The 21,737-nt window shown below is 42.7% G+C and overlaps 1 protein-coding gene across 1 annotated transcript; it reads right to left on the bottom strand.

Moving 5' to 3' along the window:
* Positions 1 to 16,056: 16,056 nt before the first annotated feature.
* Positions 16,057 to 16,749, bottom strand: LOC130994224 (uncharacterized). Its single transcript, XM_057919261.1, has one exon. The coding sequence runs from the start codon at positions 16,747 to 16,749 to the stop codon at positions 16,057 to 16,059; it is 693 nt and encodes a 230-aa protein (XP_057775244.1).
* Positions 16,750 to 21,737: the final 4,988 nt, after the last annotated feature.

Below are 21,737 nucleotides of genomic sequence, written 5' to 3'. Positions count from 1 at the left end.
CGTGGCTTACTTCATATTTGTTTTTCATAAGTTTGTCAGAAGAGGTTTCTATAAAAAATATTTAAACCATTAAAGTAGTGGGAGTTATGCAGTAAACGTCCACCCAACGTGGCTTACTTGTGTAATTTTTCACAAGTACTTTGGAGAATGGAATTAAATAAGATAACCAAGAAAATTAAATTGAAAGCGGCATGGTCCGAGTGAGTATGCTAATTTCGAGAATTTAATTTTCAAGGTTAAAATGTGGTCATTGCTTAGATATCATATCAAGTACAATGTACAACTCCCAAAGGAGTCCCTTCTTGATGATGATATGGTCTAGTTAAGGTGCCAACTATTAATTTCCTTTGTCAAAAGGTTAAGTTGACATGGATGGAAATTAAATGACTAGGTAAATAGTCTGGTTGAGGAGTTCATGTGTAAACGTCCACCCAACGTGGCTTGCACATGGGATTCTTTGAGCCGTTGGAGGTTTCATTAATATTGTTTTATCAAAAGGTTACAATATTACTGTTACGAACTATATGCGTTTCATGTTCTTACATGTTTATTTGTTTACTTTCAGATATGTCTATGTCTCCGATTATTAACATTCTAGCAAACAATCCTCTCATCGGTCCTAATTATACCGAATGGAAACGCCATATTATGTATATTCTTGACGCTGATGAGCACAGTTTTGTGCTTACTACTCCACGTCCCGCGGCCTTAACTGATGAGTCGACTGATGCGGAACGTGAGGCGCATAAAAGGTGGCACAAGTCTAATAATATGGCCAAGTGCTATATTATGATGACTATGTCGCAAACTTTGCAACTCCAGCATCAGGGCATGGATGATGCAGCGACCATCATGTTAAACCTCTTGGAGGTTTATGGGGAGTCAGAGAGGTCTGCTCGTTTTAACTTGATGAGAGAAATCTTGTCTTGTAAGATGAGCGAGGGCAGTTCTGTGCACGATCATGTCATGCATATGACAAATCTGTTTGACAGGCTTGATCTGCTAGGAGGGGGTATCGAGGGCGAAGCCAAGGTCGATATCATCCTCAATACTCTCCCCAAGACCTTTGAGAACTTCCGTCTCAATGTCGTTATGAGCAAGGTCAACTATACTCTTAATGAGTTGTTGAATGCTCTAGTTGCGGCAGAGGGAGTCATGGGCTCGCGCAATGGGAAATAGGTCCTTGTTGCTGCCAAGGGATCTACTTCTTCGTCGAAAGGCGGGAAAAAGAAGTGGAAAGGTCCAAAGGGCAAGCATGACAATGAGGCTAGTGGGAGCGGTAAAGCCAAAGCGGATGGCCCTACCGGCGGCGTGATCAAGCCAACGGCCAAAGGAAAGTGCTTCAAGTGCGGCAAGGTTGGGCATTGGAAGAAAGATTGTCCAACGCTCAAGGCAAAGGGACAAGGTACGTCACAAGTTTTAGTAACAGAAACATGTTTAGCTTCGTTTTCTACTCATTCGTGGGTAGTGGATACGGGGGCAACTGACCATGTTTGTTACACCTTGCAGGGGTTCAACCCAACAAGGGAACTGGCAAGTGATGAGATCACCATCTCCATGGGCAATGCGTCGAAGGTCGCAGCTGTTGCTATTGGAGATTTATCTTTATGTTTTGGTGATGACATTTTAGTTTTGAGAGATATTTTGTATGTGCCGGAGTTTCGGCGGAACATAATTTCTGTTTCAAAATTGTTTTTGAATGGATATTCTGTTACTTTTGATGGGGGTGTCTCTATCATGAGAGATAACAAGATTATTTGTTCTGGAATTTTGAACAACTCTCTCTATACTATTACATGTCCAATGAATAACTCTGTCCATGTTGCATCCACATCACAAATTCTTCCAAATCCAAATAAGAGAAAATATTATTCTCATGAACAATATACACATACTTGGCACCTAAGATTAGGCCACATCAATCTAAATAGGATCCAAAGGCTCGTTTCAAATGGAATCTTGAAAGACTTTCAAGCTGTGCCATTTAGAACCTGCGAATCCTGTATAGAGGGAAAGATGACGGCAAGGCCTTTTAAGGTAAAGGGGAATAGGGCCTCGGATGTGTTAGAATTGATTCACTCTGACTTGTGTGGACCGATGTCCACTAGAGCTCGTGGAGGGTACGAGTACTTCGTCACTTTCATTGACGATTACTCAAGGTATGGGTATATTTACCTACTTCAACGCAAGTCTGAATGCTTTGAGAAATTCAAAGAATTCAAGGCGGAGGTGGAGAAGAGAACGGGTAAATCTATCAAGTCATTGCGGTCTGATCGCGGTGGCGAATACCTCGGGAACGAGTTCTTGCAATACTTGTCAGATTTTGGGATTACATCCCAATTGACTGCACCGGGTACTCCCCAACAGAACGGTGTAGCAGAGAGAAGAAACAGGACTCTTATGGAAATGGTACGATCTATGATGAGCTATGCATCATTGCCTATTTCGTTTTGGGGATATGCCTTGGAAACAGCGGCTTATTTGCTGAATCGGGTACCGTCCAAATCGGTTCCTAAAACTCCTATTGAGTTATGGTCAGGGCGTAAGCCCAGCTTGAATCATATAAAGATATGGGGTTGTCCTGCATACGTGCTAGACAAGGAAGCGAGGAAATTGGAGCCTAGATGCGAACTAATGCTGTTTATAGGATACCCTAAGGAAACGAAAGGTGGTTATTTTTATAATCCGAAGGATCAGAAAGTGGTTGTTAGCACCAACGCACGATTCTTGGAACACGATTATTTAGATAATCACAAGTCTAAGTCCGAGATTGTCCTTCAAGAAATCGAAGGCAATGGACAGGCGATTCCATCACCCCAGCCAAGTGTGCAAGTGAATGCACCACAAGACACTGCACAAACCATTGTCACAGCTGTACCACCACCGCTTCGTCGTAGTGGGAGGGTTGTAGTTCAACCCGATCGATTTATGTTCTTGGGAGAATCTTCGGATCTACTCCCTGTTGATGAACAAAAGGATGTCGACCCTGATAACTATAGACAAGCGATGAAAGATCAAGATGCAGATTCTTGGTACGAGGCCATGGTTTCTGAGATAGAATCCATGGGTGCTATGGATGTATACGAGAAGACCGAACTACCAGATGGCTTTTTAGCTATAGGTAGTAGGTGGGTATACAAGAGAAAGAGAGATTCGGATGGCGAAGTCGCAGCTTTTAAAGCTAGACTGGTGGCGAAAGGTTATACCCAGGAACAGGGTATAGATTATGATGAGACCTTTTCGCCGGTTGCCATGCTCAAGTCTATCCGAATACTCCTTGCCATAGCGGCCCACATGAACCTTGAGATTTGGCAAATGGATGTCAAGACCGCTTTCTTAAACGGTTTCCTTGAAGAAGGAAGGGACATCTATATGCAGCAACCTGAAGGGTTTGTGAAGAAGGGCGAAGAGCATCTTGTATGGAAGCTTAAGAAGTCCATTTATGGACTTAAGCAAGCTTCGAGGTCATGGAACAAACGTTTTGACGAGGTCATTAAATCCTATGGATTTACTCGTTGTGAGAACGAAAGTTGCGTGTACCGTTTAGATGCCAATGGTGACGTGGTTTTCCTTGCACTTTATGTAGATGATATCCTCCTCATTGGCAACAATGTTGAGCTATTATCGGACATAAAGAAGTGGTTATCCGAACAGTTTCAAATGAAAGACTTAGGAGATGCAGCGTACATCCTGGGGATCAAGGTCGTTCGTGATCGCCAGAAAAGGATGTTGAGCTTATCTCAAGCGTCTTACATTGATACTGTGATTGCTCGTTTTAGCATGCAAAATGCCAAGAAAGGCTTGCTACCTTTTAGACATGGCATTCCTCTGTCTAAGGACATGTGTCCTAAGACGCCTAGTGAGGTTGAGGAGATGAGGAAGATACCCTATGCTTCCGCCGTAGGTAGCCTCATGTATGCAATGCTATGCACGAGACCTGATATCTGCTATGTCGTTGGCATGGTTGCAAGATATCAGTCGAACCCTGGACCAGGACACTGGACTGCGGTAAAGCATATTCTCAAGTACCTGAAACGGACTCGAGATTATAGGCTAGTTTACCAGTCAGACAGTCTATTTCCTTTGGGTTACACCGATTCGGATTTCCAGGCTGACCGGGATGAGAAGAGATCTACCTCTGGTTATGTGTTTACCTTGGGAGGTGGAGCCGTATCGTGGCGGAGTGCAAAGCAAAAGTGCATTGCAGACTCCACCATGGAAGCCGAGTATGTAGCTGCTTCGGAAGCTGCTAAAGAGGCTGTATGGTTCCGGAACTACCTCTTGGATCTAGGAGTGGTCCCTAATTTGCCTAAGAGTATCATAATTTATTGTGATAACTCGGGTGCAGTGGCAAATTCTAAGGAACCCAGGAGCCACAAGGCGTCAAAACACATAGAGAGAAAGTACCACATCATACGAGAAATCGTAAACAGAGGAGATGTGCTAGTAGAAAAGATTGATACATTGGAGAACCTAGCTGATCCTTTCACGAAGAGCTTACCGCAAAAGACCTATGAGAAGCATGCTCGAGGGATGGGATTGCGGTTGATGCCACCCACTTAGAGAAAAACTTTCAGTATAAGTGGGAGAGATGAAGTGAAGTTTTTGTAATAGCTAGTATTTAGACACATTGTATACTAAAAGTTTTGCTTTAGTATAAGTGGGAGATTGTTGGATTTGTATACTGAAAGCAAGAACTTTATGCTTGTATACAATGATTCCTGTTATTCACTATTCTTATCTCCTATCTGATTGTGTTCATGATTGCATATGTATGTTCTTTATCTCTGTATAAGTAGATTATATGGTGTGTTGTAGATCACAGAAGACCATATAATTGGAATAACCTTAAGAGATATAATATGATCACAGCCGAAATAACTCTAGGACAAGTTATTGGTTTAGGCTGCAGTATAGATGGAAGTAGTTTGTCTTGGCTACTTGTCTATACTGGTACGTCATTACGTATTGATAGGACCACAGTTTGAGATGTATTCTTCTATCTGACTTAAGTGAAGAATCAAGATCTCGGTGACTTATAAATCTTAATGCTAATAAGTATTCAGATATATATGTTAACTCGTATATCACTTTGACTTACTATGGGTGAAAGTTATATACTAACTCGAGTACTCTGTATCTTGGGTGATAGCGGTTAATATATGATATTTGATTATCTGTATTAGTACCCGTATCCGGTATAGGATAATGACATCCCCTTAAGGAGCTCAATAAGGTTTATTACGCTAAACCCTGCAGGTTGATTAAGTTCAGGCGTAATAATAAAGATTGAGTGGTACTGCTTAAGGAATAATTAAGAGATTAATTAATTTAAGCTGTCAGAGCTCTAATTAATTAATGGATGTCGGATATTTTAAATACGGAGATTTAATAAGTCTAAATACAAGCCCCGACTCATCACCGGCAATAAAGGGGTAAGTCAGTATCGGTTCTCTAGTGGAATGAACTGATATTTATAAATTAATTATGGTCTGGGCTGACCATAGATAAATTAATTTATTTGAGGCCCATCTTTATTCCTTGTATCTGGTCCCTGGGCTGGCCCAATGTCTCCTAGCCCAAGTAGGGCAGAAATCGCCTATCACAAAGAAAGAAGCGCCCCATACGTATTTAATTCTCTATTAAATACAGCTGTCAGCTCTCAGGAAAATACACTGATAAAATTAGGGTTTTGAGAGCAGAGCGGGGCGCAGGAAACGTGAGTGGGCATTCTGTCTTGGGAATTTCCATAGCTCGTTGTCCATCCAACGTTGGGAATTGAGCGGGATACAGTCGAGAAGATCAGAGCTGGAGTCTGAATCATTCGACGCAATCATCAATCATCTGTGCATCCGATTCTCAAGTAAGTTTTCCTAACACCTGTGTGCAGCTGTTAAATTCATAGGAGCATGTTAGGAATTAATCGTTGTATGATGAATTAATAATAATCCAAGAAACGATCATCGGGCAATCGAGTATTAATTCAATTTAATATTCCTTCACATGCCGCTTTCAATTTAATTTTCTTGGTTATTTTATTTAATTCCATTCTCCAAAGTACTTGTGCCGCACTTGAAGCACTTTCCCTTTCCCGTCGGCTTCTTCACGCCGTCGGTAGGGCCGTCCACTTTGGCTTTGCCACTCCCACTAGCTTCGTTGTCATTCTTGCCCTTTGGACCTTTCCACTTATTTTTCCCGCCTTTCGACGAAGATGCAGATCCCTTGGCAGCGACAAGAACCTCTTTCTCCTTTCGCGTGCCCATGACTCCCTCCACCGTAACTAGAGCATTCAATAACTCATTAAGAGTATAGTTGGCCTTTCTCATAACGACATTGAGACGGAAGTTCTCATAAGATTTGGGGAGAGTGTTGAGGATGATATCAACTTTGGCTTCGCCTTCGATACCCCCTCCTAGCAGATCAAGCCTGTCAAACAGATTTATCATATGCATGACATGATCGTGCACAGAACTGCCATCGCTCATCTTACATGCCAAGATTTCTCTCATCATGTTAAAGCGGGCAGATCTTTTGGACTCCCCATAAACCTCAGAGAGATTTAACATGATCGTAGCCGCGTCGTCCATGACCTGATGGGAGTCCTATGGGAGTTGTACATTGTACTTGATATGATATCTAAGCAATGACCACATTTTAACCTTGAAAATTAAATTCTCGAAATTGACATACTCACTCGGACCATGCCTCTTTCAATTTAATTTTCTTGGTTATCTTATTTAATTCCATTCTCCAAAGTACTTGTGAAAATTACACAAGTAAGCCACGTTGGGTGGACGTTTACTGCATAACTCCCACTACTTTAATGGTTTAAATATTTTTATAGAAATCTCATCTGACAAACCTATGAAGGAACAAATATGAAGTAAGCCACGTTGGGTGGACGTTTACTCAAATTGTCAATCATTTTGTCTAGAGACCGCATGTGGAGGTCTATAAATAATTTTAATTGTTTAAAATTACTAAAAACTGCTTAGTCTTTTTAATTTCAAAAGGTTTGTTCATGCTCAAGCACATAATCCTAAACATGCTCTTGTAGAACGCAACATGTAAAATATGCTCGCAGAATTCTAAAACATGCTTAAGAAAACGGTAAACCTACTATCATGCTTATCTAAGCGTAGTTAATAAAGCATATTAACAAGCAGAGACGAACAAAAGTAGGTAAAGAGCATAAGGGATTAACACCACGACATGCAAAGAACAGAAATAAAGAATTAAAATTCTTCGTGGCCCATTCGTGGAATCCCAACAGCTATTCTATTACATTTAAAATAGAAAAGAGAACCCAAACAAACTAAACATGGCCCGAACACTTTTAAGCCCGTCGTTGGAATTAGGGTTTGAGCCCCCTAGGGTTTGAGACACGCAGCTAGGGTTTGGAAACCCTAGCTGCCGCCGCCACCTCCCAAAGCAGCCGCCCCCATGCATGACAGCAGCCCGGTGCCGCAGCAGGCTGGTGTGCCAGCCATCAGCGCGAGCAGCCGCCCGATTGGCAGCCCACCAGCAGCGTCCGGCAGCAGCAGCAGTCCAGCGCCTCCAGCGCACGGCGACAGCAGCGGCAGCAGCTCCAGCAGGTAGCAACGGCAGCGGCAGCGCGTCGCCCGCCGGGCGCACCGCGCGCAGAGCGCGCAAGCGCGGCCCCGGGCGCGCACCGCCCCTGCCGGCTGCTTCCCAGTCGCTTGCCCAGCCCCAGCCCGCCTCGCCTCGCCACCAGTGCACATCCAGAACCGAGAGCAGCAGCGGCCGCGTGGCATCTGCCTGGGCGCGCTGCGCACGGCGTGCTAGCACCCGCGCGCGCGCAGCCCCTCGACGCCCGCAGCCCCATGTGCCCAATCCCGTACGCATCCTCCTCACACCATTCATCGTCGTTGATTCTTCGTCGTACTTGTCTCGTTCCTTAGTTTTACAGATTACAACGAAAAAACAAATACAATTTGAAATCCTAATCTAACCACGAATTTTCTCGCGGTGAAAAATGATTACAACGTCAAACGACGTATTCCACGAATCAACAGACCACGAAGAACAACAGCAGGAAAAACAACACACATTATTAATCGTACATAAATTAATAATAGAGCCAAGAAATTAATCCTGGGCTCTGATACCAATTGAAGGAATATTAAATTGAATTAACGTTCCGTTTGCCCGATGATCGTTTCTTGGAATATTATTAATTTATCATACAACGATTAATCTTAACATGCCCCTATGAATTTAACAGCTGCACATAGGTGTTAGGAAATACTTACTTGTGAAGCGGATGCAGAGGTTGTTGATGATCGTGTCAAAGGACTCCAGTTCTGATCTTCTCGACTGTATCCCACTCAGCTTTCACCGTTGGATGGACAACGAGCTATGAAAGTCCCAAGCTAGAAATCTCCCTACGTTTCCTGCGCCTCCTTATTGCTCTCAAAACCCTAATAATTATCAGTGTGTGTTTCCTGAGAGCTGACAGCAGTATTTATAATACAGAACAAAGGGAGGGGGCGCCAGTTATAGGTAGGGGGCGATTTCTAGCCCTACTTGGGCTAGGAAACATTGGGCCAGTCCAGGGATGTCGCAGCCCGACTTCTAGCCAGTGATAGCGTAGATCGGGTATCGATACGACTAAAAAAATGATAGGGTAAAACAAGGGAAACTAGAAGACTCGTCAAGCGGAAGCTACTAATAATTCAAGTTAAAGCAAATAAAATATCATCAAACTTTATAGAAACATTGTCGGCTTTATACATTCAAATGTATCGGGGTTCTAGTCAACGAAAACAAAGGGAGTATAGCTAAATATTTACAATGATTCATATTGTCCAGGGTAGCACAACAAAACGTGATCAGACTATATGTATGAGGACATATAGCTGAGAGTGACAATCCTAATTAAGTTCAAAGGACATAGTCTTCAACTATTCACACTGCCGTATAGGAGCAGAATACGGTATCCAGAAGTCGTCTAAAAACAACAGCCCTCCAACGGTCCCCCAATCTCTCTCCTTGCTCATCCTGCACATTTAGAAATACATGCAGGGCTGAGTATAAAATACTCAGTGGACATAAGCCGAAAATAAACAATCTCGCTCTTAGAGCTATAAATTTAACTTGCCATTTATCCTTTACACATGGGTTTTACTCAAAAGAACCTGTGTAAGCAAATGATGAATTATAAGCATCATAAAGTAAAGAAAAATAGACTGCAGTCACAAATACTTAGCATGTAGTACCGCTTCTACAACTCATCATCATCATGGTACTGAGAAGTAGGCCTCCTTCTCAAGCACCGTAACCGGCCGACCTGACAGTCGGCTCACAGTCATTTCTGACCGGCCAACCCAGTGTACAGCTCTCGGTTACCTCCGTGTACACAATCCCACCTTTGGCAGGACCCGAAATCGTTTCATCCGTAGAGGGTAACGTACAGGCTCGTCGACATCAAAACTCGGCAAGTTAATTAGTTCAAACATCAATTTATCTCAAATCATCTTAAAAACTTATAGACATCATTATAATCATCATTTAGAAAGCCAGTAACAGGGGTATTAGAAAGTAATGCCCACCTGGAAATCTTAGCTTCGGTCCTCGTACTTCGGAGCAATCCTACTTATGCCCTTGACTCGTGTCTTCAAAAATCATCATTGGCATAGACGGTTCATGTAATAAAATAAACGTCGATCAGACAAATCCTCACTAGGTTTACTATTCTTATCTAAGTACTAGTCTTCCTTTCTCATTGTTTCCTTGTAACAAATCACTCTTATAATAATACTTCCTAAGTATTCATCGTTTCCATCACCAAAATTTTAAGTCTAATCTGTTCATTAAGGAACAACTCCTAAATACTCAAACCCAGATAACATCTAACAATCACATACTAAAGTTATGATGTTATATCACATTCTTTAATATATATATTCTCGATAATTCACATAATGCTTAATGACATCATTATGTGGTTAAAAATCTCAAGAGAACCAAATTTGGTTAAGTAAATTAAACTCGGAAAAAGTGTTATATCTATATATATATATATAAACATATATATATACCCCATTAGCATTTTTATGAATTAATATGGTGTATAGTTATCGTCATTAACACATGAAATTATAATAAATCAAAAGTAAGTGTGCTGTGAAAGACCATACTTGACCTCATACCCCTCTGTTTTAACTTCGAGGAATAAACTGTTTTACCTCGGAACTCTCCTGGCTTTGGGACTCATACCGTTTGAAACCTCTTGAAGTTTAGTTTCATAAAAAGAAAAAAAAAAAAAACTCTATTTGGTTTAGGAGATTTGACCATTTTCCTACAGTCTACCATATTCGACAGTTTTGTGCAACTGGAAGTTTTGATTTTTGAAAAAATAGTAGATCTTGTCAAAATGACTTGAAATTTTGTGGGTAGCTAGCTAACATGTTCATCTTGTTCATATAAAAATTTGGAAATCATAAACTCAGGGAAAGCTACTAGAAATGTGACTCTAGTATCTGTTTCTTCCAAACTTTCGGTAGAAAGTAGCAGCTGGAGATTCATAATTTAAAAGGATATCAAACGATGTTAAAATGACTTCAAATTTTACATGAACGTTCCTAACACTTATATATACTTACCATAAAAATTTCAAGATTTTTGGGTATCATTAACCCTGTCGAATTACATCAAGTCAGTAGCTCTTTCTTCTTCTTTTTTTTTTTTTTTGGCTAGTCATATTAACTCATCAATTAGTCCACCCTAAACATATAGCCAAGCATACTCTATTTCTTGTCAAACCAACTCATCATAATCGTTATCAATCATCTCTAATCATCATTTTAATCCATCAACTATCATAACTACAATCTCATAGGCTCATCTTTATACTCAAATCCTCACTTTCTTCACGAACTTCAACTTTTCAACATCACACAACCTAACACCTTTAATATTACATATCTCAGAATTAATTCATGCTTTTCATTCAAAAGACAAATAAATAACATCTTAATAGCATGTATATACTCTCCACTTAAAGTTAGAAGATGACAAAATTTTAGAAGACTTCCTACCCTAAATAATTTTCAAAAATTTTAAAGAAAAGATAAGGTGATGTTTTCATGCTTTGATCCTCCATTTACATGCTCATAAAGCTTAGATATAAGTAGATTCATGTGTTTAGAAGCTTACTCTTATGATTTGTGTAGAGAAAAGTATAATTCCACCTTCTTGATTCCTAGCTTGAACCTTCAACCTAGCTTTTGTTCTTTGGATTTAAGAGTGTTTTCAGTTTGATTTAATCGGTGGTTATGGCATACAAGTAGCTTGTGAAGCTTTTTACTATCTCAACAATGGTGTTGGGTGAAGACAGTCGAGAGAGGAGAGAGAGAAGAGAGAGGAAAGAGAGAGGAAAGGGACGTCTGTTATGAGGGATGAAAGAGAAAGGTGTTGTTTTATTTAACCCCATTTACTTAGCCATCAAGTATTGGATAAATAACACATGCTTAATTATCCACTTGCATAAAATATCTTATCCCTTTGCTTAGTTATCCACTTGCTTTGACTCCCCTCTCTAAAGTCAGTTCTGCACACTAAACAGTCTTGGTGGCCAGAACTACTTCGGCTTTGGTTCCGCTCTGGAAACAGAGCAGAGGAATGATTTCTCTGTCAGAGCAGAGGAATGATTTCTCGGGTCAGAGCAGAGGAATGATTTCTCTGTCAGAGCAGAGGAATGATTTCTCGGGTCAGAACAGAGGAATGATTTCTCTGTCAGAACAGAGGAATTGGTGCCAGCTCTGTCCAAAGCAAAGACCGCTCAAAACATAACTCACTTGGCAGAGCAGAGCTCGCATCCAGAGCAGAGCAGAGCTCAACTTCAGCTCTGGTTCCAGAGCAGAGCTTGGCTACGCCAGAGCTCGGCTACAAACTATCGAAAGAAAAGAAATTTTTAACTTCATCAATGTTCAACCAACATCTCTATACATCCTTATTTCCTCAAAGTATTTCATTCACTAGTTCTTCATCGAAAATATAGTAGCTCAAACTATTGGAATATCTCATCTCATCATAAACTTATTTTTATATCTCCGTGCTCATAAAAATAATACTCAAAATATTTATAATGAGGAAAAATGCGGGGTGTTACATCCTACCCCCCTTAAAAAAAATTCCGTCCCGAAATTTACGTTATGTACCTTCGGGAAAAAGCTCGGGGCACTTCTCCTTCATCTTCTTCTCAAGTTCCCAAGTTGCTTCTTCTTGGTCATGGTGTCTCCATTGGATCTTCACCAAAGCAATTGATTTGTTTCGTAACTGCTGTATTTTCCTATCCAGAATAACTTCTGGCCTCTCCTCAAAGCTCAAGTCCGGTTCCAGGGATACTTCTTCTTGGTGAATGACGTGTTTTGGATCGAACACGTACTTCCTCAGTTGAGATACATGAAAAACGTCGTGGACATTTGCGAAGTGTGGTGGCAACGCAAGTCTGTAAGCAACGGGGCCTACTTTCTCTAGTATATCATACGGTCCTATGTATCTCGGTTTGAGCTTTCCTTTCACTCCGAATTGATGCACTCCTCGAGATGGGGAAACTTTCAGAAAAACTTTATTTCCCACATCGAAATGAATCTCTGTTCTTCTGGTATCTGCGTAGGACTTTTGACGATCTTGGGCCTCCTTGATTCTCTGACGAATCTGTCGCACGGTAGAAATCATTTCTTCTACCGCTTCAGGTCCAAGTACCTTTCTTTCTCCTACCTCGTCCCAATAGAGCGGAGATCTACACTTCTTCCCATACAAGGCTTCATATGGAGCCATGTTAATAGTTGACTGGAAGCTATTATTATAAGCAAACTCAATTAAGGGCAAAACTTGTTCCCATTGGGTTCTTTTATCTAGCACAACAGTTCGGATCATATCTTCCAGAACTTGTATAGTCCTTTCAGATTGTCCGTCTGTCTGAGGATGAAAAGCTGTACTAAAGTTCAATTTAGTACCCAACTCCTTCTGCATGCTTATCCAAAACCGTGAGGTAAATTTGGAATCTCTGTCGGATGTGATCGTCATCGGTACTCCATGCAGTCGTACTATCTCTCGAACATAGATCTGAGCTAGCTTGTCAGATCCATAAGTAATCGAAATAGGTATAAAATGGGCACTCTTCGTCAATCTATCAACAACTACCCAAATGGCTGTGTTACCTCTTTTCGACTTCGGCAATCCAGTGACAAAGTCCATAGCTATGTGATCCCACTTCCACTCGGGAATCTCTAACGGGTGTAGTTTGCCATAGGGTCGTTGGTGTAGTGCTTTTACTTGTTGACATGCCAAACATCTTTCTACGAAAGCTGCTATTTCTCTCTTCATTCCTTCCCACCAAAACCTAGTTTTTAGATCTTGGTACATCTTCGTGCTTCCTGGGTGTGCAGTGTAGGGAGTGTCATGAGCTTCGCTCAAAATTTCATTCTTCAACTCATCTTTATCAGGCACACACAATCTTCTTTCGTATAAGATGGCATTGTCTGCCGCTTCTTGATAACTTTCCATTTTCTCAGTTCGAATCTTCATACACAATTTCTCCATTTTCTCATCTTCTCGTTGTGCCGCGATAATCCTTGATCGCAAATCAGGTGCAATACTCAATGTGGCCATAACAATCTCTATCGTTTGTGGTGGTAATATAACTTCTATTTTCATCCTCTCAAATTCTTTGATCAAGTCCTTTTCTTGGGTAAGGAGAAATCCCAATTCTACTTGATTATTTCTACTCAAAGCGTCAGCTACAACATTAGCCCTTCCAGGGTGATAATTGATTCCACAATCATAATCTTTTACTAACTCGAGCCATCTTCTCTGTCGCATATTGAGATCCTTTTGCTCGAAGAAATATTTGAGACTCTTGTGATCGGTGTATATCTCGCACCGTACTCCATAAAGATGGTGTCTCCATATCTTCAATGCGTGTACCACTGCTGCTAATTCTAAATCATGCATCGGGTAATTCATCTCATGTGGTCTAAGTTGTCGTGATGCATAAGCTATCACTTTTCCGTCTTGCATAAGTACACATCCTAGACCATTCTTTAATGCATCCGTGTAGACAGCGTACTCTTTATCTGCCTTTGGAACAACTAGCACTGGGGCAGTGGTGAGTCTCTTCTTCAATTCCTGGAAACTTCGCTCACATGCGTCAGTCCACTCATACTTGACATCCTTCTTTAGCAGGTGTGTTATTGGCTTAGCAATTTTTGAAAAGCCCTCAATGAATCTTTGGTAATAACCTGCTAACCCTAGAAAACTGCGTATTTCATGCGGCGTAGTTGGTGATCTCCATTCTTGTACAGCCTGTACTTTTGCCGGATCTACCTTAATTCCTCTTGTAGAAACGATATGATCCAGAAAATTGACTTCCTTAAGCCAGAACTCGCATTTGCTAAACTTGGCGTAAAGTTTCTCAGCTCGCAATTTCTCTAACACGATCCTTAGATGTTCTTCATGTTCCTGTGTATTTCTCGAGTAAATCAAGATATCATCGATGAAGACTACCACGAACTTATCTAAGTATTCATGGAAAACGCGGTTCATGAGGTCCATGAATACAACAGGGGCATTCGTTAGTCCAAAAGGCATCACTATAAACTCATAGTGTCCATATCTTGTACGAAATGCCGTTTTCAGAATATCCTCTGACCGTATTTTCAATTGATGGTATCCCCATCTTAAATCAATCTTCGAAAAAGTATTCGCTCCCTATAGTTGGTCAAACAGGTCATCTATCCGGGGCAACGGATACTTGTTCTTTAGCGTCACCTTATTCAACTCACGATAATCGATGCATAACCTCAAGCTGCCATCTTTCTTCTTGACAAAAAGAACGGGTGCTCCCCACGGGGAAACACTGGGTCGAATGAAACCCATGTCCAACAATTCTTGCAGTTGCAGCTTCAACTCCTGTAACTCTGCCGGTGCCATTCTATAAGGCGCTTTTGATATCGGCGCGGCTCCGTGCTCAAGGTCGATCGTAAACTCGAGTTGTCGATCGGGTGGTAATCTTGGCAAAGCTTCAGGAAAAACGTCTTGGTACTCCCGCACGACTGACACGTCGTCTATGTTTGCCTTGGATTCCTCATTTTGATTTAAGTATACAACGTAAGCAGTTGTATCATTCCTCTCCAAAAGCTTTTTGGCTCGTAGCGCTGAGATGATTGGCGTCTTTTTCCATTTTCTCTCAATGCCAATAAAAGAAGTAGACTCTTGGCCAGGAGGTTGAAATGATATTCGTCTCTCCTTGCATTGTATCGTTGCATGGTTTTCCTCTAACCAATCCATTCCCAATATGATGTCCAAATGCCACATAGGCATTACTCTCAGGTCTCTAGCCTTAAGCTTAATTGATCCTAACTTAAATTCTAAGTTAGGACATACATGTGAAACCGTAGTAGTTCTGCCTATGGGAGTGGTTACCCTTAGATGTTGTGGAGTAAGTTCTATGTTCAGTTCTAACGTATCCACACACGGAATGGAAATAAAAGAATGCGAGGCTCCAGTATCAAACAATATGACTATGGGTACTCCTTTTAACTCACCCATACCTGCTAAATTTCCTTGATTCCCATCCTTCGCTTTCTGATCAATGGCAAACACTCTCTGGTGATGTCGCCGATTCGCCTGCGGGGCTAGAGGTCGTCTTCCCGACTGATGTGGTCGGTAAGCTTGTTGTTGGCGCTGTGGCGGCGGTAACGGTATATGTCCTTCCATAGCCCTAAGCTGTGGCTGGAACTGTTTTGGTCGCCCTCCGCCTCCACTTTGCTGACGATTGGGACATTGATTTGAATAATGTCCAGCCCTTCCACAGGTATAGCAGTTGTTCGTTCCGATCTTGCATTCTCCCAGATGTAGCTTGTTACATTTCGGACAAGGTGGTATCCCTCGAGGTCCGTGTGGTGTTGCCGGAGGTCCAGCATAAGGTCGCTTATCTCTGTTTTGAAATTGTGGTGGTGCATTCTGATACTGCCATGGCTTTTTAAATTCTTGACTTCGGTCTTCCCATTTCCTCTTTCCTTTCTGCCCCTATCCCGAAAAAGGTTGATTTCCCATTTGAGGGTTCGGGTTCGACTGGGGTACAGAAATTTGACTCGTCTTTTCTGGCTGCATTGCCAGTTCCATATCCAGTGCTCGATTTAAAGCTTCAGCATATGACAGCACACTCTGACTTGCCAAGACAACTCGTATCTCTTGTTTTAGTCCAGAGCAAAACAGCTCTGACATTTTCTCGCCCGTATCTACTCGATATGGTGCATATCGAGCCAAATCACAAAACAGATGATCGTACTCAGCTACTGTTTTGTTTCCCTGCCTCAGATTTACAAATTCCGTCTCCTTCTTCTTTCGATAACTTCGCGGTACATATTTTTCACACAGCGCTATCTTAAATTGCTCCCAAGTTAGAGCAGCCATCTGTTCTGGGGTCATGGTTTTCTGTTTCGCTTCCCACCAAAAATCTGCTGACCCCTTAAGCTGATACGACATACACATAAGACGCTCGAGATCATCACATCGCAGAAATCTAAAAATTCGCTCCATGCTTCTTATCCATTCTTCAGTTTCAGCAGGATCTCCAGACCCATTGAAGGTAGGTGGATTTTGCCTCAAAAAGAGTTCTTCTATTCTTCTTTCTGGCTGTGGAGGGGGTGGTGGTGTCGTAGGTTCTCTTTGTTCCTCCTCTTCCTCTTCTTGATTTCTATATCTCCTTCTCGGCGGCATTCTTAAAAAGGAAAAACATACGTCAGCTCTTAAAACTAGTTCTTATAAATCACCAATCTTAGGGTTCTTACTCAACATCATACTACCTCTATAACATTACATCTCTTAGTTAAAATCTCTATTCGTATTTAACATCATAATATGGAAGCATAAAACAAACCTCTTATTTATAAAAGACCCTCGAGTCATCATCATATATATATATATATAGGAAAATTGCCTCTTACGAGGACTTTTACAAAATGGGATATATACAGCAAAAAGTCCCCTAATACATACTATGACGCTCTATCAAAACGGTCGTCATACGTGTTTAGCCCTTTTTTGTGATGATTTTGTGAGTTTTCCTGCTGCGCATTCGAGCTCGTTTCGTACCTTTGTGATTTATTTTGCACGTGCTCGATGACTTTTTGGGTGTACTACTATCGTGTGCAGGATTCGGGAGTTGATGAGCGGTTTGGCATCATTTCGAGCAATTTTTGGTGTCAGGCTCACGGCCGCCGCCGCTAGGCGGCGGCCGCCGTCGAGACGGCGGCCGCGGCCCCACGGCGTGGGCCGTGCATTGCTTGGAGTGAAGATCAGCGAAAGGCTCCCACGGCGGCGCCGCCCCACGGCGGCCGCCGTCCACAGCGCCGCCGTTTCACGGCGGGCGCCGCCAGCCATAAACCAGCCCAAGTCCCACGAATTCAAGAAAAGGCCGAAGGGGGGGACGGCGCCGCCGTCCCACGGCGGCCGCCGCCCCTGTGCAAATCCGGCAGTTACGAAAATTGCTATAAAATCCGATTTTGAGGGTTTCATTGAGATCCGATTTTTCTCCCAGCCTCCACCTGCGATTTTATGCCTTTTCCCTTAGCTTAGGTAGACAGAGACATTTTAGATACTTGTGGATTCCGCTAGATCGTTGTTATCATTGAATCGTTTGTAAGTTCTTCATTTTGATTAGTTAATCTTTACAAGCTTTCTTGTTATTGCATTGCCTAGATAATCGAGCACTTAGATAATGATATTTGATTTATGCTTTTGATGTTTCATCGCCTAGATAATTATTTCTTTATGCGTCTAGGTAAATATTGCTTTACGTTTCTGGGGTATTTATCGCTTCTAGATTAATTAGTTTAGAACCATAGTTTTTATGCTTGATCTATTGCTTCATATTTACTTCTCGCCTAGATAGATTTAGATGCTTCCCGTTGATTCTGCATTATATAATTTACAAGCTTTATTTAATTACGCCTAGTTTTAAAGAGAGAGTGTCAGACCCAATCTACCCGATTAGAGTGTTTAGGTTTCCTTTCCTGTTTCCTGTGAGTAGCACGATCGAAGCCCTGTTAAGCCTTCCTTGAGAGACGACTTGAGTCACCTTACCGCCCTAGGACGACCTCGTGTAAATTCGAGTCCATCCGCTAGGTGTTTTTGGATGAGTTAAATTTTGGCGCCATTGCCGGGGAAGGCTTTAGGCATTTGATTGTGTTGCATTGTTTTCCGTGTTTATTTTGTTTCTTTCTTTTGACTTGGTTATTTTCTCCCTCCGGTGCGTTTGATTTGTTTGTTCGTGTTGTGTATGCAAGGACGTAGAAGCTTGAAGAGAAAGCTTGCACCTTACTACGACAACATTCACCGACCTCGTGAGGTCCTTTTAAGCCTGGAGGAGGAGTCCGAGTCCAGTTCGAGAACCCTTGTGGAATCACAGTCTCGAGAGGGAGACCGTGAAGAGAGAATCGCTTCCAACCCCATTCTGGAAGCCGTTGAGGATACACCTCCGTTGCACTCAGAAGGAGAAGAAGAAGCTCGGCCTAATCCTGACAAAGAAACCATGGCGGAGCAGAATGTCCAATACATGGGGGATTTCTCCAAGCCGGTCATTGGAAACACTAGCACGTCAGCGATAGTGTTGCCCACGGCGGTCCGGAATTATAATCTGAAGCCTAACGACTCGAACTTGTTGCCGCTTTTCCATGGGATGCCGAGTGAGGACGCTTTACAGTTCATCCGTGATTTCTGCACTCAAGTGCAGACCTCCCACTGTTGGAGCTCACCGAGGATCAGTTGAGACTCAAGTGCTTACCTTATGCACTCAAGGACCGGGCTAGAACGTGGTTGCTGTCCCTGCCGCCGAACTCCATCACTACATGGGGAGAGGCGTGTGAGAAGTTCATGCTCAAGTACTACCCTAATCACAAGACTCAAGAGATTAGGAGCCAAATAATGAACTTCATGCAAGGAGCTGACGAGCCTCTCCACGAGGCTTGGGAGAGATTCCAAGAGCTCCTCCGCCAGTGCCCACAGCACCAGTTAGCACCCGTCATGTTGATGCAGTTCTTCTACGACGGATTGATTCAGACAGCACAGTTTATGGTGGACAGTACAGCAGGGGGCAACATTGCCCGGAAGACAGCTGATGAGCTCGAGGAGATTTTCAACACGCTTGCAGCGAGTTCTCAACAAAAATCAGTCAGAGGAAGGAGAGTTGAAGCCAATGCCATAGCTCCAGACAATGAGCTTCAGAAGCAAGTAGCAGATTTGATGAGGCAAGTTCAGCACCTCAAGATGAACCAGGCAGAAGCCCCACCAGTTCACGCGCCACCAGCAGAAGGATATGGAATATGCGGTGATTTTGGTCATGGAACCAAAGCGTGCCATCGCATGGGGGAATTCACACCTGAAGGAGAAGCAGAGGTCTATGCTGCTCAGAGCTACCCGGGGAGGCCTCAATTTGAACAGGGGCCCATCTTTAATCAAGGGCAACAAAATTCCAACTCGGGTTGGAGAGCTCAGCAGCAGAACTACACTCAAGCTTATCAGCAGCAGCAGCCCCCGCAGTATCAGTAGTATCAACAGTTCCCTATGCAACAAGGGAATTTTCAGCAGCAGCAGCAATACCAGAATGCTCCTCAACAGTTTCAGAAGCAAGCTCAACCGCAGAAACCGTCTCTCGAGGACACCATGCAGTCCTTTATGGAGATGACCAAACAGAACATGGAGTCTCAGAGTGCTACCATCAAGCGCCTCGAGACTATAGTTGGACAGCTAACTGGAGCATTGAATCAGCTGCAGCAGGAACAGCCAACTGGGAAGTTCCCAAACCAGGACCAACAGCCGCATCAAGCCCATGCCGTAGCGGTAATCAAGGAGAATGCCCCAATAACCATGGGGAGATGGAGAAGCAAAACTGTGCAGGCAATCAAGGCTACCCAATGCCCCAGTAAGCCACGGCCACCCGTCACTGTTGCACTAGACCAACCACCACCCAAGCAAGGAGATCCAGGTAGCTTTATTTTTTATATTAGCTTAGGTGGGGTTGAAAAGGTGTTTGGGATGCTTGATTTGGGCGCGGCAGTCAATTTGATGCCGTTTGATATTTTTGAGAAATTGGGTAATAAAATGCTGAAATGCACGAATTTGAAGATAGAGCTAGCTGACGGCTCTATTAGTAGTCCACGGGGCCTTGTTGAGGATGTTGAGGTTGTTGTGAGGGGGATTAGTGTCTTGGTTGATTTTGTTGTCCTTGATGTGGGAAAAGGGATTAGAGGCGAGAATGGGCATCTCGTGCTGCTTGGCCGACCCTTTATGGCCACCACCCAGACTCGCATTGATGTGAGTACGGGAACTGTGAGTATGTCAGGGGCAGGTAGAGCGGTAACATTCTCAACTTTTGATGAAAAACCTAATCCCTCCACTTCCTTAATTCAAAGCTGCTCTTATGCTGAAACTATTGATGCTTTGGAGGAGAACTGTATTGTGCAGGAACTATTGAATAAGCTGCAGGAGGAGGACGAGATCGTGGAGAAATTCCTTGCTACCTTGCAGGATGAGGCTGACATTGAGCAGGAATCTCTGGATAAGCTGCACGAGGAAGGTGATATAGAGCAAGGCTTGCTGACTGCCTTGCTACTGGAAGAGAAGTTCGATGAGGTGGTGTCACTCGATCTCCTTGGATGGGTGGAAAGAGGACCATCTCCTGATATGAGCATGGAACGCTCATTTGGAGGACCCGCAGCTGCAATTCAAGAAGATGTGTTTACAAGGGCGCTAAGGCAGCTGGAGCTTCAATCGGATTTTGGTTAAGGGTTTCTCTTAGTCGGGCTGGTGACTTAAAAACTAGCGCTGCATGGGAGGCAACCCATGTTATCTTGCTTCTTCTTGTTTCGTTTTTCTTTCGTTTTGTTTGTGTCTTGTTTTGTTGCTTTTGTTGTTTGGTGCAGGTTGTTGTGTTGGAGACTGCTTGTTCTTTGGACGAGAGAGAGGCAGACATTGTGGGACACTACAGACTCACCACTGGATCGGTATTTTGGGAAGTTTCCTCTCTCACCCCTCTTTTTGTTTGCACTGAGGACAGTGCCAGATTTTAAGTGTGGGGGGGCGTTTGTTGGTATTTGTAAATCCTGTGGGTGTCTTCTTGTTGTGTCCTTGGGCTTTCTTGTGTTGGGGCGAATGGTCCCCTTGCCTTGTTTTCTTGCTTGTTTTTAAGTGCATCGCATGTTGATAGTGGTTCATTGGCGATTCTGGATTGTGTCTTGGTTGTTTGTTATCCTCGTTTTTCTTGATTGATTTGTTCCCAATGAAGTGTAATTAGTTTAAGGTTTTGGTGCAACACCCTGATGAGCAATTTTTGACGTGATTTGTCCGGTAGAAGCTAGGGGGAGTGTTTTCAGTGCAAATTCCTAATATCATTCTCTGTGTTGAATTGTTTGGTTGGTTGTTGAGTTTTTGATAGATCTGGGTCTCTGCTCCTCTAGTGGCTTCATTATGAGCATGGGAAACCACACGAGAATATATTGGATCACCTCCAAAAGTTCAATCTCGTGAATTATGGCCCGTCTATTGAGAGCGAAAATAACTTGACCCCCAAAAAAAAAAAGAGAAAGTGAAATGTGAAAAAAAAAATGTAAGAATGTGAAAAAGGATGAGATATGATTATAAAGGAAATTGCATTAGGAAATTCACCCCTAGCGGAGAACTGGGTCTGATCGGATTGAGTTGTATCATCT

Source organism: Salvia miltiorrhiza, chromosome 7, assembly GCF_028751815.1.
Source record: "Salvia miltiorrhiza cultivar Shanhuang (shh) chromosome 7, IMPLAD_Smil_shh, whole genome shotgun sequence".
In the NCBI taxonomy this organism is placed as follows: domain Eukaryota; kingdom Viridiplantae; phylum Streptophyta; class Magnoliopsida; order Lamiales; family Lamiaceae; genus Salvia; species Salvia miltiorrhiza.
Note: the sequence above shows the minus strand (reverse complement) of the source record. Positions and strands in the feature narration are given on the sequence as shown.

Bases quoted from the DNA above. Each gene is read 5' to 3' on its own strand.
- LOC130994224 (XM_057919261.1), bottom strand. From the start codon at position 16,749: ATGCCGCCGAGAAGGAGATATAGAAATCAAGAAGAGGAAGAGGAGGAA.